This window comes from Rhinichthys klamathensis, unplaced genomic scaffold (genome assembly GCF_029890125.1).
Source record: "Rhinichthys klamathensis goyatoka isolate OS25496 unplaced genomic scaffold, OSU_Roscu_1.1 h1tg000098l_1, whole genome shotgun sequence".
Lineage (NCBI taxonomy): Eukaryota > Metazoa > Chordata > Actinopteri > Cypriniformes > Leuciscidae > Rhinichthys > Rhinichthys klamathensis.
Window position 1 is genome coordinate 3,340,696 of NW_026606637.1, and position 14,887 is coordinate 3,355,582.

The window sequence follows — 14,887 nt, forward strand, 5'->3', positions numbered from 1 at the left end:
TTTGCGGTAGGTGGTATGCCATACGGAACCGTTGTCCACTGAAACATATTAACGCACCAGTGGGGCTCGACAGCCTTAGTCAACGGGTTGGCGCGTATGGTTGGGTCGCGGAGAGATTGTGATATTGTGGTTAGGTCTCAGCAGCAGGAGGGATGTAGAGGTCAGTAAGCTGGGCTGAGTTGAGTGGGGGACGGAGGGGGGTGACTCTGGGACGCCAGAGTCACTGTCGAGCCCTCTTGAGGTGTCGTGGGCTAGTCGACGAAACACTGAGGACGGAAGGTGCCCACTTGAAGACCCTAGAGATGTCCCCTACTCGGTTCAATCCAGACGGTTGTCGTGCTGGTCCTGTAGTTGCAGCCGTCGCGTGCGCTAACGCGGCAAGTACACTGCTGCCGTTAACGCCGGACAGAAGGGGAGTCACACTACCTTATGGAAAGAAGCGTAAATGGATGGAGAAGCATAGTTTACTGTAAAGCTTCGTCTTAGTTTTGCTTATCTTGGCGAAAGCCGAGTACAAATCAGCATGAAGTTTTTAACATCTACTCTCGTGTAATGGAAATCAATCCATCAAGAGGTTCATCCATTTATATATGTACACACACACACAATTGTGTGACCTATTTATGGACAGTATCTTCCTCACTGGTCAAATAACTGCAATGTAATGCTAAAATATAATGCAAAAAAGGTAATCAGATGTGAGTTTTTTGTTAAATATACTGGGAATTTACTTGAAGATTTTTTGTAGGAAATTCATGATCATCAAAAACATCAACATCAAGGTGGATATCCTTAGCAACTTAAATGACAAAGCAGAAACATCATGCTGACTGTGCATCAGGTGGAAGTATTTCTGAACTATAGTTGTAAATATTGTATAATTATGATTTATAATGCCGTGTTCTTCAAAAAAACAGCCTTTCTATTTAAATTATCCAAGTAACTCTCTGAGCTGGAATTTTTCAAGTAGGCTAAGATATCTAAGATATTTATGACAATATCACATTTATTTAATTAACATCAAACTCAATTCAAACAGGTAACCTGGCCATTCATATGTCCATATGACTTTATGGAGGGGAAAAAAAGTTCAATAACAATAGCAGTTTTGAGATCAGACACAACCAAGCTATAAAATAATTGGTAAAGCAGTCAAGTCAATATTCTGTTCTACCTCTGACTCCATGATGAGACCTCAGGTGCAACAGGGGTTTATTCTGATTCTTATTCACAGATGGGCAGAGGGAAAGGTCCTCCTGGGATATGAATAAACAAAGCTCTGAGAAAAAAGCATGGACTTGCTTGGTGCTTTAAACTTTATAATGTTTCTTCTTCAGGTTTCACCTGCATAAGTCTGAATGACTCAAAGAAAAAAATCCCCAACCTGCCAGCAGCACCAGCTTTAACAGCAATTGTGGAGTGATGCTTTAGAAAATAAGCCACATGAGGCCCTATAGCATTATCATTAGCAAAACGGTACCAAGGATCAATGTTCCCTCAGCATGATGATTTTAAAAGAGTCCTGGTGTATATGAAAGTTATTTTTGGAGGAGAAAGATAGAAAAACATGTCCACTGTTCATTTCAGACATTGTGAGCATCACCTTTTTAAATCTGCTGGCTCTTTGGTGAGTGCGGGGCAAATGGTGGCCGTGACTGTGGGCGGAACTACTGTGGTCGCCGTGGCGACAGCCGCTCGTTCTTTAGCCAGTGTAGTCTGAAGCTCCGCCCTACGAGCCAGAGCGGCTTTCAAATGCCCACGGATTTCCTCGATCTTCACCTGGAGTTCTTCAAGCTCGCCGTCTCTTGAGGGGCTCAAGGATCTCACAGAGGAAGTAGGCTGCTGAATGGGCCCTCCGTTTTCACACACTCTCGCCAATAAACTCCCAGTCCCAGAGCTCAACGCGGATGAGGAGCTGGCCTGACCCCCCTCCGTCATGACACGGGTGAGGAGTCGGCGTGTGTTGAGAGTTTCCAGGTTGAAATGGACTCTCTTGTTGTCTTTGGGCTCCTCTTCTGCCTTGGTGCTTTCGTTGTTCCATCTGGCAAAGGATCCGAGGGGAGCAGCTGGAGGAGGCGGATGCGGTTGGGCTTTCTGGATGTTACAACTGGGAAGAGAGATGCAAGAAATGGGATTTTGTTAAATAGACCACCCAGAAATTAACATTCTGTCATCATTTCTTGAATGTTTGCAATAACCCTGAAAGTTCACTCTTTTATAATGAAAGTTAAAGTGGACTGGGGCTCTGAAGCTCCAAAATGACAACAACCTCAAAACAAAAAAACAGCATAAAAGTATCATAAAAGTTATCTATTTGACTTGTGTGCTATATTCCAACTCTTTTTGAGTCATATGGACTACTTTTATGGTACTTTAATGGTGCATTTAGAACTTGACAGCTCCAGTCTCCATCCACTTTTCAGTATACTGAAAAGAGCAGCCAAAATATGATTTAAAAAAGTTACCATATGTGACTCCGGAAGAGAGAAAGTCATGGAATTATGGATGAGTGTGGAATAACATGAGAAAAAGTATATGACAGAATTTTCATTATTGGGTAAACTATCTCTTTAAAAAAGATACACCATTGTCCATCATTATATGATCCTCAGGTTGCTGTAATAAGAATAACAACCCTGTACTGCTGAAGTTAACTTATATATATAAATAATAGCAGAAATAATATATAAATATTAGATGAAAAAATAAAATAATTTTTTTAAATGTATAGAAATGTTGCCTTGGCAAGTAACTCAAATAAGTTTTAAGTACTAAAATGACTAAAATAAAAATAAATTAAATTAAAACTATGCACCTAATTAATAACATAAAATTACTAAAAATTTAAATTATAGTAAAATGAAAACTGAAAAAAATAAAAATAAAAGCTAATTCAAAATATTCATGACTATTATTTATTTTTTGGTAAACTATCCCTAAAAAGAGCTTTATCAAGCTTGCTGTGATAAAATTAGCAACATTCTAAGTAAAAAACAATAAAACAAACATAAACCCAAGTGCATCTTTTGACATTTAAAGTGGAGAGCTATGAAACAAGTTGTGATAAGCACAATCCTGCTGTTATTAAAATGGAAAATAGATTAATAAAACAAAGGCAACACCTTTTCTCTGTGTTCGCCCGCTGCCGTTTCACATCCTCATAAGTCATGTTCAATGCTCTGTGGATCTTCTGCAAAAAAGAAAGAAAGAAAAGAAAAAAGGATTTGTCTCAGCTTGAGATGAATGAGAGAGATCAACATCATGCTTTTGATTTTAAAAATCAATATTCCAGAGATGGCAATTACAGACTCGGCTTGGCAGTAATCCCTCCCCACCACTCAGAGAAAGTAGCTTATAAAACCCTGAGAGATCAAGCACGGCTCATTTACAGAGTCAAAGCTTTGCCCCATGAATATCAGAGCTGTGCCATTCGTAGTCTTAGTTATCAGCTGAGGGAAGAAAGGAAACATTTTGACGAAATAATAAACTGACAACAGCTAAATCAAATTTAGCAAGAAACAGCCCAGTCAATAGGAAACATCATGAGCATTAAAGGGACAGTTCAGTCAACTATAAAAATGTGGCCATTTACTCACCCTCACTATCAAAACATGTGGGGGAGAGGAGGGTAAGTTGTCACACTGTTCATAACTCCAACACTAGAGGCTCTATCTCAAAAATCAAATCTTCTTCTATATTCAACTTCCTGTTCACATGTGGTCACTATCACTCTAATCTGAGGTTAGCACAATTTTCTTATTTTTCTGCAAGGCAGCTAAAAGAAGAAAAATCAAACAAGACTCATCATCAGGTGATGAAGAGTGCTTCTGCCCCGTCTGTGTAGAGCCATTTTCAAACAGTCGTCCAAAGGAGATCTGGGTAAAATGTGTAAAATGCAACGATTGGGCCCATGATGCTTGAACCTCAGGCCAGGCAATTTATGTGTGCCAGAATTGTGGAGATGGTCTTCACTGCAGAACACGAAATCCAGGGGGAGGAGTTGGATCCAGATCTCCCACCTTACATATACCTAAACCTACCCATCTCCACCCCCTGATCCCTAACCCCACCCCTAATCCTACCCATCTCCGCCCCCTGTTCCCTAACCCCACCCATAATCCTACCCATCTCCAACCCCTGATCCCTAACCCCACCCCTAATCCTACCCATCTCCACCCCTTAGATCTGGATCCAACTCTGCCCCCTGGATCTCGTGTACTGCAATGAGGTGCTACTGAAATTGTGACTGAAGATGAGTCTGATTAGTCAGATACAGGGCATCTGTTTTGTTCAGAGGTTAAACATTTTAAGTTAAGCGAGTTATCTACAGCATTCCAGTCAGTTCTCATGGATCTATGTGCAAGCCAGAGAACGTTTGAGTTTAAAGTTCAAAGTAAAGTCCACTTAACCTCCGTAATAAGATAAGATATGAAGATGTTATAAATACAACATATGTGCCCAAGACTTCCTTCTTTCATTTGGTATGACATTTATACCAGTGTGATATATGGTGCTCAGTAAATGTTAGACAGTGTAAAAAGTGTGACAACATACCCCGCTCTCTAATTTGACCATTTACACACCCTCACTATCAAAACATGTAGCCTATGTTGGGTTTAAAGCAGCACTAAGTAGGAATTACGTTTTTGTCAAACAGCGACCCCTAGAGTCGCTGTGGAGTACTTGTACTGTCGTGAATAGCACTCACGCAGAGATGGCTCGCACTCACGGCCGGATCCCCTCCCCCTGTACACCGGTACCTGTTCAGTAGGATGGACGCTGTAACGAGTGGAAATAAGGTATGGCCCCTTTAACTGTTTAACTGTCGGCAGTCTGTATTGTATGTGCGCCTCGAACACCACATGTATACGGCGCCGGGTTATTTCTGTTTGATGCTCATTTTATCAGAATTTTATCAGATCTGTTTTTTGCCGTAAAGCAATTCGTTACCTCGCGAGACCTGATATCACACGATACTTCCTAACACTGAGGCCGGCGGCCCGCCAGCCCAAAGTTGCAAGGGTGGTTTTGCGGCTCACAGGCACCAGGGGGGTGCGAGACGACCACCATTCAACACGAAATCATTAATATAAACATTACACTGACTCCAAAGCTGTTCGGTTAAGGTAAAAAAGTTACTTAGTTCACCTTTAATGGAACACAAAAGATATTTAACAAAATGACAAACTCCAAACATGACAGAAAGCACCATAAACATACCCCAACATTAGTCTAAAACTATCAGATGTGGTAACCATTCACTTTTTTATAGTTATGAAAAGAGCAGCTTGGACATTCTGTGAAACATCTCTTTTTGTATTCCACGGGAGAAACAAAGTCAAACTGGTTTGGAAGGGGTGAGTAAAGCATGACGGAGTGTTTTTTTTTTTCTTCGGGTGAACTGTCCCTTTAAATTAGCCTAATGGCTCACCTGACTGGTGTGAAGCCAGTATTTGAACTTCTGTTTGCGGCGGATATGTGGCAGAACCAGGCGATAGAAGGCATGTTCTCCAGCCAGAGTGAGTAAGGCCCCGGTCACACCCACACAAAGCAACAAAAACAACCCTGAGAAGTGACGAATGCCCATCTGCAGCGTCTGGAAAGAGAGAGAACAAACATAGAAGAAATGATACACTGCAGATTTAATGACCAAATGGGTGTGACGCAGTACTTGTACACAGGGGGGCAGTATAATCATTCTGACTGATATTTCATTAGTCTGAGAGAAGAGCATACCCTTCCCGCAGTGCCTTTGATGGAAAAGTCAAAAGGATACATACCAACTTGAACTAATTGACATTAAAAATCATCTTTAAACCAAAGCAGGAGCCACATCAATATTATACGGGGAGAACTGATCTGTATGTACCTCTAGATTGTTAGAGCTAACCACAGACCTTAGACACAAAAATCAATCAAATCAAACAGCTGTAATTTATTTTTTTAATCATAAATCTGCTGGGTTTTTTTGAAACTGCAGAAAGAGTTTCCACACTGTATAAAATCATGCCTCTGAAATGCTAAAACTTAAAGGTACAGTAGAGTGTGTAATTTTGTTTAGGTTAAAAAACATTTTCTATCCTGTGTTGACATATTTTTGTACCTGAATGTTTAGTCAGACATATTAAAGGGCTCATTTTCTTTTTTGTGTGTGAAAATTAATAGTCGGTTGCAGACACCATTATGGGCGGGAAAAATATATGGATAATAGTTAATTTTCCTGTAAAAAAATAACTAAATTTTAAATTAGAAAATAGGACACTTTATCAGTAGAATAGAATATACATTAAAAGTTGGAGGTTGGTAAGATTTTTTGGTAACACTTTATTTTAAGGTGCTTGTAATAAGCAGTAATTAACAGTTAATAAGACACTTATAAGACCTTATAAGATGCATATAAGATGCATATAAGCATTAACTAATGATAATAAATAAATAAAATTAAATAATAAATTTCTCAAGTATCAATACATTGCACTTTTAGAACAGCCGAACAAACATAAATGGTAACACAAACTCCCAGGCCCTTAAAAATTGACCTTCCCAAGAGGGAGTAGTTTCCCTGATCTCTTCAGGGCCTGGACCTTTAATTAACCCTTATATGAAGTAGTTAATGCTTATATGCATCTTATATGCATCTTATAAGGTCTTATAAGTGTCTTATAAGGTCTTATAAGTGTCTTATTAACTGTTAATTACTGCTTATTACAAGCACCTTAAAATAAAGTGTTACCGATTTTTTTAATGTTTATGAAAGAGGTCTCTTATGCTCACCAAGGCTGTATGTATTTGATCCAAAAACATTTATTATTTTTATCAATGTTGAAGGCAGTTCTGCTTAATAATGTTGTGGAAACGTGATCCTTTTTTTTTTTTTTTGCAGAGTCAACTTTTAAGTGAACTATCTAAAGGTTTATTTCCCTGAAATGCTAGAAATGAGACGGTCTTATAAGTGTGCATGGCTACGTCACCCACGTTTCAGCCCCTGTGGTCACGGCACGAAAATACTATTAAAAATTAATTTTGGTTATAAAATATAATATTTATATTACCTCCCTGTGTCTTACATTATTGGCAGTTTAGTGTTAGTGAATAATTTTCAGCAAAACAAAAGATAACACCAACACGGTCATGTCCGAAAACATAATTTGTGTCTTACATTTCATATTAAACTCAGACAAGCTCAGTACCGACTCGTTTTCTGTCTGTTTATTTTCGTGAATTGGAATGTGTGCAAAGGACTGTGGGGGATTTAAAGCCACGAAGGACACATCCGATGCATCCTTCAAAACAGGACGCGAAGTGAAGGCTGCCTTCCAAGGATCCTTAAATTGAGATGGCCTTCAGCGACATTTGATGACGTGGCCACCGAGATATGCAGCATTTGTAGGATGCAGCCTTCCGTTTGAGAAACACCCTAAGACTCAAAACAACCTCTGTTTGTTTGAGCTTCCTGCAGCCCGACATATCAACAGTGGCTCTGCCAATGGAGTGAGTTTGGGGCGGAGCTATATGTTTGTCAATCAAGGAAAGATGGGAGGAGTGTTCTGGGAAACCTTTTTGAAAACAGTCACTAGTTTTTCACTTTTGTTTGATGCAGATATTGCACAACTGAAACAGAGACTACAGAAAAGAAAAGAAAACTACATGAATTACCTTACAAGTCTTTGATCTGTGTGTTTTGACCGCAGGGCATGAGGCCTGTGTCTTGCCAGAGAAACTTTTCATCTGCTCTATTATCTCTAGCGAACTCTTTTTTTTTTTTTTTTTTGGGTACCTTGTGTTCTCAAAACCAATGAAAAAGCAGGTGAAGTCAGGTTCACTGTGTATTTTACTTATCCACAAGTACAAATTCAATCCTGTAAATCTTGTGAGGCCACCACGTACTGCCAATCAAGCAGCTTTCTGGGAATTAACACATCCTATTAGCTCTCTCTCAAACATGTTCACTTGTCGGATCGATTCAAAACCGAATGTATCTTGCGTAGGTTTTAACCAGCACACAATGCTTTGTCCTCATGTTCTCATACTTCAGTGAGCCTCTGATGCCATAAGAGCACAGAGATTTGAAATGGAAATGAGGAATAATCTTTTCTGCTCAGGCAATGGTAATTCCCCCCCCTGAAATTAAGAGATGGAAAAAAAACATGCCCTGCTCCAAGCTTAAAGTATTCGTCAGCACTGAGAAATCTGTGTTGTAGAAGAGAGGGATAGTTCAGCCTTTATTTCTTCCTCTGCATGTCAGTCGTCAGCCGATCAGCACGCTCCAAAAGTGTCATTTACTCTGAAATCTTCTGAGGTTTCGAGCAGATCTAACGCACACCTCTGTCAGCACCGGAGATAATGACACAAGATAAGTTAGTGAAGGTACTGAGCCAAATCAATATGTAAGAACTGAAGCCCCTCTGCCACTGATCGCTAAAGCAAATATCACTTACTCACATCAGCCTGTCAGACTTAAAGGGGCTCAGTGGAAATGATAAACATTTGAGCTCTCTATTGGCTCTTTCATATGAAGAATGACAGGATGGTGTCACCACTATGATCTCAGGAGCTTTGTTTGATTTGATAATGCATCATCAAGTAATTAATTAAAGAAAAATGTAATTTGGTAGTATGACAGGCAGGTATGGAGGTTTGATTGATTGGCACAAATATTTTATGACTGAGCTTTAAGAAGGACCTCATGAAATGGCGTTGAACGCAGTTTTATTATCTATTTTTTGAAACAGGAAGCTGGGATATTTCAAAGTCAGTAAACCATGATTTCCTACTTGCTAGTCAGAGGCAGGTGGAATAACAGATTGTTATTCTAGAGAATAACAGAATTAGGACACACCCATGAGTGCAAGAAGATGTCACCATTTTTTTTGTCCTGTTCCCCTGAAAGATTTTAAATATAACGTCATTGCATAGGAAAAGTATCAATGGCCCCCCGCTATTATCCATATAAAACCGTCATTTACAGACAAAGTGTTCAGATAATGGCGTTAAAGGTAGGGTATAGGCATTTTTTTAATAAACACTTTTTTTATACTGGTTGAAAAACTCTCTTCACATTCTGATTGCAATCAATACAAGAAGTGGTCTAAATATTAAAACATATCTTCTGTGGAAGTCTCAGGACCAAAAACTGTTCGTCCAATCATTGCATTTGGTCTGAATGTCCTGATGTCCCACCTGCCTGTACAATATCCAACACTGTACAATATCCAACACAATATCCAAACAAGCTATTTCTACAGGATGATTACTTAAATTTATTTTTTATGATGAGGTGGATGTTTTAATCTATGAAACTTGCAGGATGTTTTAAAGACCTCTTATATGTCAACAGATCAAGGACAATTAGATTTATCATTTTATGTATGTCAGCTGAACTTAATTATTTATTTTCCCACTTATTTATTTATTTATTTATTTATCTGATATTTATTTAGCCATGTGTGAGATAATGTGCAGTTTCATTACTGAAAAATACATTCATTTGTCTTTCTATATTATGCCTTATTCATTTGCTGTATCACTTAATAATCTCCATTTACCAACAATATAACTGTATCTAAAAACATCTAGGTGAAATCTAAATGTAACATTCAAACACAAAATCAAATCAACACATTTACATTTACATGGCATGGATAACACCATCAAACAGCTCAAATGTATGAGATCGGAAAGTGACACTGTCAACTATGAATTCATTACATGCTTCTAATCTGGTAAAAAGGATTTAACTGATATAGGAATTATATAAATACATATTTATTAATTTGTTAATCATAAAACCAAATGACCCAGTTCTGTTTTGGGCCACCTCTGAAGATTTCTTGCACTATGCATGCACCCTGGTTCATTTTTCTTTTCACTTTCAATTAGACTGAAACCTGCTCACCTCTGTAACAGCAAAGACTCTCTTTCCGCACGGCACAACCTTGTACCACTTGTCATGCAGCATGTCCATGTAGCCATCTGACTTGTAACGGCTGATGAATTCAGATATGTTGGAGGTGAGTGGCGAGTTTTGGGGCAGTCCAATACCATAACCTGAAGGAGAAACAAAACCACTTAGCTCATCCAATTCATCAAAACACCACCAGAACAAATAGAATAGGCTACAAAGGTTCATTAAACTGCCTGTTTAATGATCACAAATTTCATGTTTTGACAAGTTGAGTCAATAAATGACACCTGAATAATGCTTAGCACAGTTAGCACAACACGCTACTCTACACTTTTTCACCAAGCCTCCCCCCGACTGAGCCTGGGTTCTCAGGTTCTCAGAAAAAACGTTTTTTTTTTCTCCATTCTGCCCTGATGGAGTTTTGGTTCCTTGCAACAGTAGCCTTTTTCCACCTTTGTTGACATTGGCTTGGCTTGCTTAGTTGGGGACATTAAATTTAACATTAAATTTAATATTCAACAATAATATTGATCTGCCTGCATTGACACTATTATACAAGAACTGAACTGGACGATGACATATATATAATATACATATATAAATCAACTAAATTAATAACTTTTTTTTAAACAAAAATGAAACATCACTGAACTTACTTAAGCTGCACTGTGATGCAATTTTCTTCTGGAAACAAACTTTTTTGCATTATTTTCCTGTTATCTTTGTAAAGCTGCTTTGAAACAATCTGTATTGTAAAAAGCGCTATATAAATAAATGTGACTTGACAATGATGCAAGATTGTTGATGAACGCATATTGAGAAACAGCGAAAGTCTGGAAGGTATTTTTAGAGGTGAACCGATAGTGGATTTTATCAATATCAATAACTTGGACCACACTGGCCGATTACCGATTAATCAACCTATTCAATTTAAATTGGATACTGAATAAAACAACCAAAACACTGCAAGTAAAATTGTGCTAAACTTTACTACAAAAATAAAAGACAGTACTGAACCATGAAAATGTTCTGTACTTTTTAAATGAAATACATTTATAAATACTAATCACTGAAGAATACAGACTACACTCAAAAAAATGGTTTTGTGGCTCTGTTATTTTTACCCAAGTATGTTTTGTTAAAGTAACACACATATATTTCTTTTACCACCAAAACACTATTGTATTGCATTTAATTATCTTAACCTGTCACTCAAAAAAATGACTCTTTAAACTTACTCAATTTAATTATGGACAGTGGTTCCACACAAGCACATTATTTTTTATTAACATTAATGGAATTTGTTGAATCTATGTAAGCTCCTTGTGTTGTGACAACACAACTGAATCAGAAAGAATCTATGTGAAATAGTAATGTCCAAACAAATCAATGGAATTGCTTCCCTGTAACTGATACAGACTTAACTGAACCGATATAGACTTTCATCGAACCTTCGTACAAGGTTAAAAACTAGTTCAAATGTGGCCATTGTGGACATATTTTCAACATAATTTATGGTCTCATTTAGACAGAATTACTTTGACTATTGCTGTCAGATGATCTTAGTGAGAATTAGCAGAAGTTTAGATATTTAGATTATTAGATATTTAGATATTTGTTTCATTTGAAGTGTCACCATTGTGGTGATCAGTGTTTGCTTTAGTTGGGCTCTTGGTCCCTGTAGATTTTACTTTAAATTTTCATTGGCTGCTGTAACTGTGTGTTTGAGAAAGCCAAGAAAAAGTTAGATCAGGTGTTATCAGCTCAATGTTGATGATGAAATAATCATCACAAATCAAGTTTCAAATGTTTAGTTTAAAATTGTATTTATGTTTGGCATTACCAACCTTGTGGAAGAGCAATATTGGTGCCAATAGAATAAAAAATATTTTTAAAATATAAATAGCATGTGCACATGATGTTTTGAGCAAATGTATTATGTAGTCACACACAGACATCATGATTTTGGATATGAATCACAACAACGGTGACAATCAAAACAAAAAAGCTTGGGAATCAATGATGAGTTTTGAACTATGAAAGCTACCCATCATGCATTGCTGCATTACCATTTTTTTTATTGTCACCATTGTTGTGAATCATATGCAAAATCTTGATGTCTGTGTGTGACATGATATGTTTGCTCTGAACATCGTATGCACATAATTTTTATCAACCTCTAAATAAGTGATCATAAAAATGCTATTGGTGCCAGTATTGCAGATCCACATGGTGGCGGCTAGAAATGCGAAAGTGTCTGACAACATTAGATGCATATTTTGTGAAGCTTTCATCATCATCATCAACATGAAGCTGATAACACACCTGATCTTACTTAATCTTGACTTTCTTTGCAACATAGACTGTGTTATAGAAACACACAGTTACAGCAGCCAAAGAAAAGCTAAAGTAAAAATCAAGGGGACCAAGAGCCCAACTAAAGCAAACACTGATCACCACAATGGTGACACCTCAAATGAAACATCAACATCTAAACTTCTGTTAATTCTCACTAAGATCATCTGACAGCAATAGTCAAAGTAATTCTGTCTAAATGAGACCATAAATGATGTTGAAAATATGTCCACAATGACCACATTTGAACTAGTTTTTAACCTTGTACAAAGGTTCGATGAAAGTCTATATCGGTTCAGTTAAGTCTGTATCAGTTACAGGGAAGCAATTCCATTGATTTGTTTGGACATTACTATTTCACATAGATTCTTTCTGATTCAGTTGTGTTGTCACAACACAAGGAGCTTACATAGATTCAACAAATTCCATTAATGTTAATAAAAGATAATTTGCTTGTGTGGAACCACTGTCCATAATTTAATTGAGTAAGTTTAAAGAGTCATTTTTTTGAGTGGAAAAAAATTGTGTGGCTTTAATATATATATTAAAGCCACAGAAAAACAAATGTTTTGCTGAAAAATGCTCAATGCACAATATTCCAGCCTAGGGTAAAGTCATAATGCACATTAACAACGATTTGGGACAAATATTACAAAATTTAATGGAAAACTATGTGAGTGGAGCACTGTGGTGCAGCAGAATTTTGAACATCCACATAGTCGTAGCTGGGCATTGTCGGTGTGTGTATACTAAAAAAAAAGTGGGTAACGCTTCCTTTTACAGTCCTGTTACCCATGTACTTACTATGTACTTATTATAGTAACTATAATTACTGGGTAATAACTAGGTACTAACCCTGAACATACCCCTAAACCTACCCCTAACCCATGTACTTACCTTATATTAGCCAGTACTTTCTAGGTAAGTACACTGTAAGTACACGTAAGTACTGTACTGTAAAAGGAAGCGTTACCAAAAAGTGTTTGAATTTTGTTTTAAATTCGTATCAGAAGAGTCCATTTTTGTGCAGCTCATAGTCTCCCGTGTCAAAACAAACTCCACGAGGTATCAGTAATTTTGCCTCTAGAGACAGCTCTCGGCAAAACCGATCAATCGGTTGACCTCTAGGTATTATATTACTTTCTCTCAATTCCATGAATTCTTTAAATTCGCTAGTAAAACATGCAAATTAGGCTTCATGAATAAAATGACATTTTTGACTAAATTAAATCACAGTTTTTATAAGGGCCAGTTGACCAAAAATGTTATATATTTACTCACCCCTCATGTCAAAATCAAAAATCACAGCTGACAGTTTGGACTGACATGCTGCAGACATGAACTTCGGAAATGTGGACAAAAAATGTGAGAGCAAGGATATATGATGTAGTGACAGGAGGGGTATGTCATTCTGGGCCGTCTCACAGGTGAGCTATGATGTGGTTGGGGCTTAAGAGTACTATCATGCATATCTCATTGATAGACCTGTGTTCCTAGTGGAAGACAGGCATGAATCTCATTCAATCAGCACACACATGGGAGAAGAATTGAAATAAGATATTGGATGACAGGCATATGGTAATTAGCACAGTCAGGAGTCCTGCACAGCCCAGAAGGATCTGATTAAACATAACATACTATTTTAGCCCAGACAGCCAAGGGAGGGTCAGGCCTGGAAATGGAGAAATTACAGATATGACAAAATATAGGGAAATATCAACAAAAAGGAGCAAATATATAGAACAAGTCGGTGGGCTGTTTTCCCTCAAGCTCTCTGCAGTAAATCTGTCACTCGACAGGCCCCACTGGCCCCTAAGTGGCTCACAGATCACAGATATTCAAATGTTGACATCTACACATTTTATCACTGCCAAGCTGCAACATGTACACACACTAACACAGCGGCAAATTCACTAAATAGTTGCGCTGCTGTAGCTGCATTTCAGTCTTTAACCATTCATTAACAAACCAGGTTATGTAATTAAGAATTGCATCATATGTAATTAAGAATTGCCGGCCCTACCTAATAAGTGACATAAGTGGTTGCATATAGGGCCCTCGTGGCATGCACCAGGGATTCAACATTAATGCTTGGTAATAATTACTTTGATAAAGTTTGCTTGTGTCTATGGAAGCTTGTGTCCACCACTGAATAAAAACAATAAAAAAGGTAATTGCGAGATCTCACATTTAACTTGCAATTCTGACAATTCTGACAAATTTTACAAGAGATATAGGCCCTAACTCACAACTGCGAAAAGTTCAAACTGGGAGATTCTGAATTGTGACTTTGATTCTCAGAATTTTGCATATATAAACTCGCAATTCTACTTTTTTCTCATAAAAAGTCAGAATTATGAGATATAAACTTGCAACTGCAAGAGAAAAAAGAAAGAAAGAAAGAATTGCAAGACAACCTTGCAATTGCTAGGAAAAAAATTCAATTGCGAGTTTATATCTTGCAATTCTGAGAAAAAAGTCAGAAAACTCATTAGCTTGGAATTGGGATCTCGTCTGAGAGCCCAATCACCTTTGAGTGTAAACTAAACGAGCGAAATTTGCATTATGCACCTCGCCCCATGAAGCGGTATAAGGAAGAGCATGTGTAATCGCTAGGGTTGGGAATCG

The 14,887-nt window shown here is 37.7% G+C and overlaps 1 protein-coding gene across 1 annotated transcript in view; it reads right to left on the reverse strand.

Annotated features, from left to right (window-relative positions):
* Nucleotides 1–1,581: 1,581 nt before the first annotated feature.
* The window catches only part of grin3bb (glutamate receptor, ionotropic, N-methyl-D-aspartate 3Bb), a 135,302-nt gene continuing 121,996 nt past the window's right edge, over nucleotides 1,582–14,887 (reverse strand). The window contains exons 6-9 of the mRNA XM_056252679.1: nucleotides 9,896–10,047; nucleotides 5,432–5,596; nucleotides 3,123–3,190; nucleotides 1,582–2,107 (exon numbers count right to left, since the gene is read on the reverse strand). Coding sequence (XP_056108654.1) covers nucleotides 1,600–2,107; nucleotides 3,123–3,190; nucleotides 5,432–5,596; nucleotides 9,896–10,047 — 893 coding nt within the window. The 3' untranslated portion in view covers nucleotides 1,582–1,599. The remainder of the gene's footprint in view (nucleotides 2,108–3,122; nucleotides 3,191–5,431; nucleotides 5,597–9,895; nucleotides 10,048–14,887) is intronic.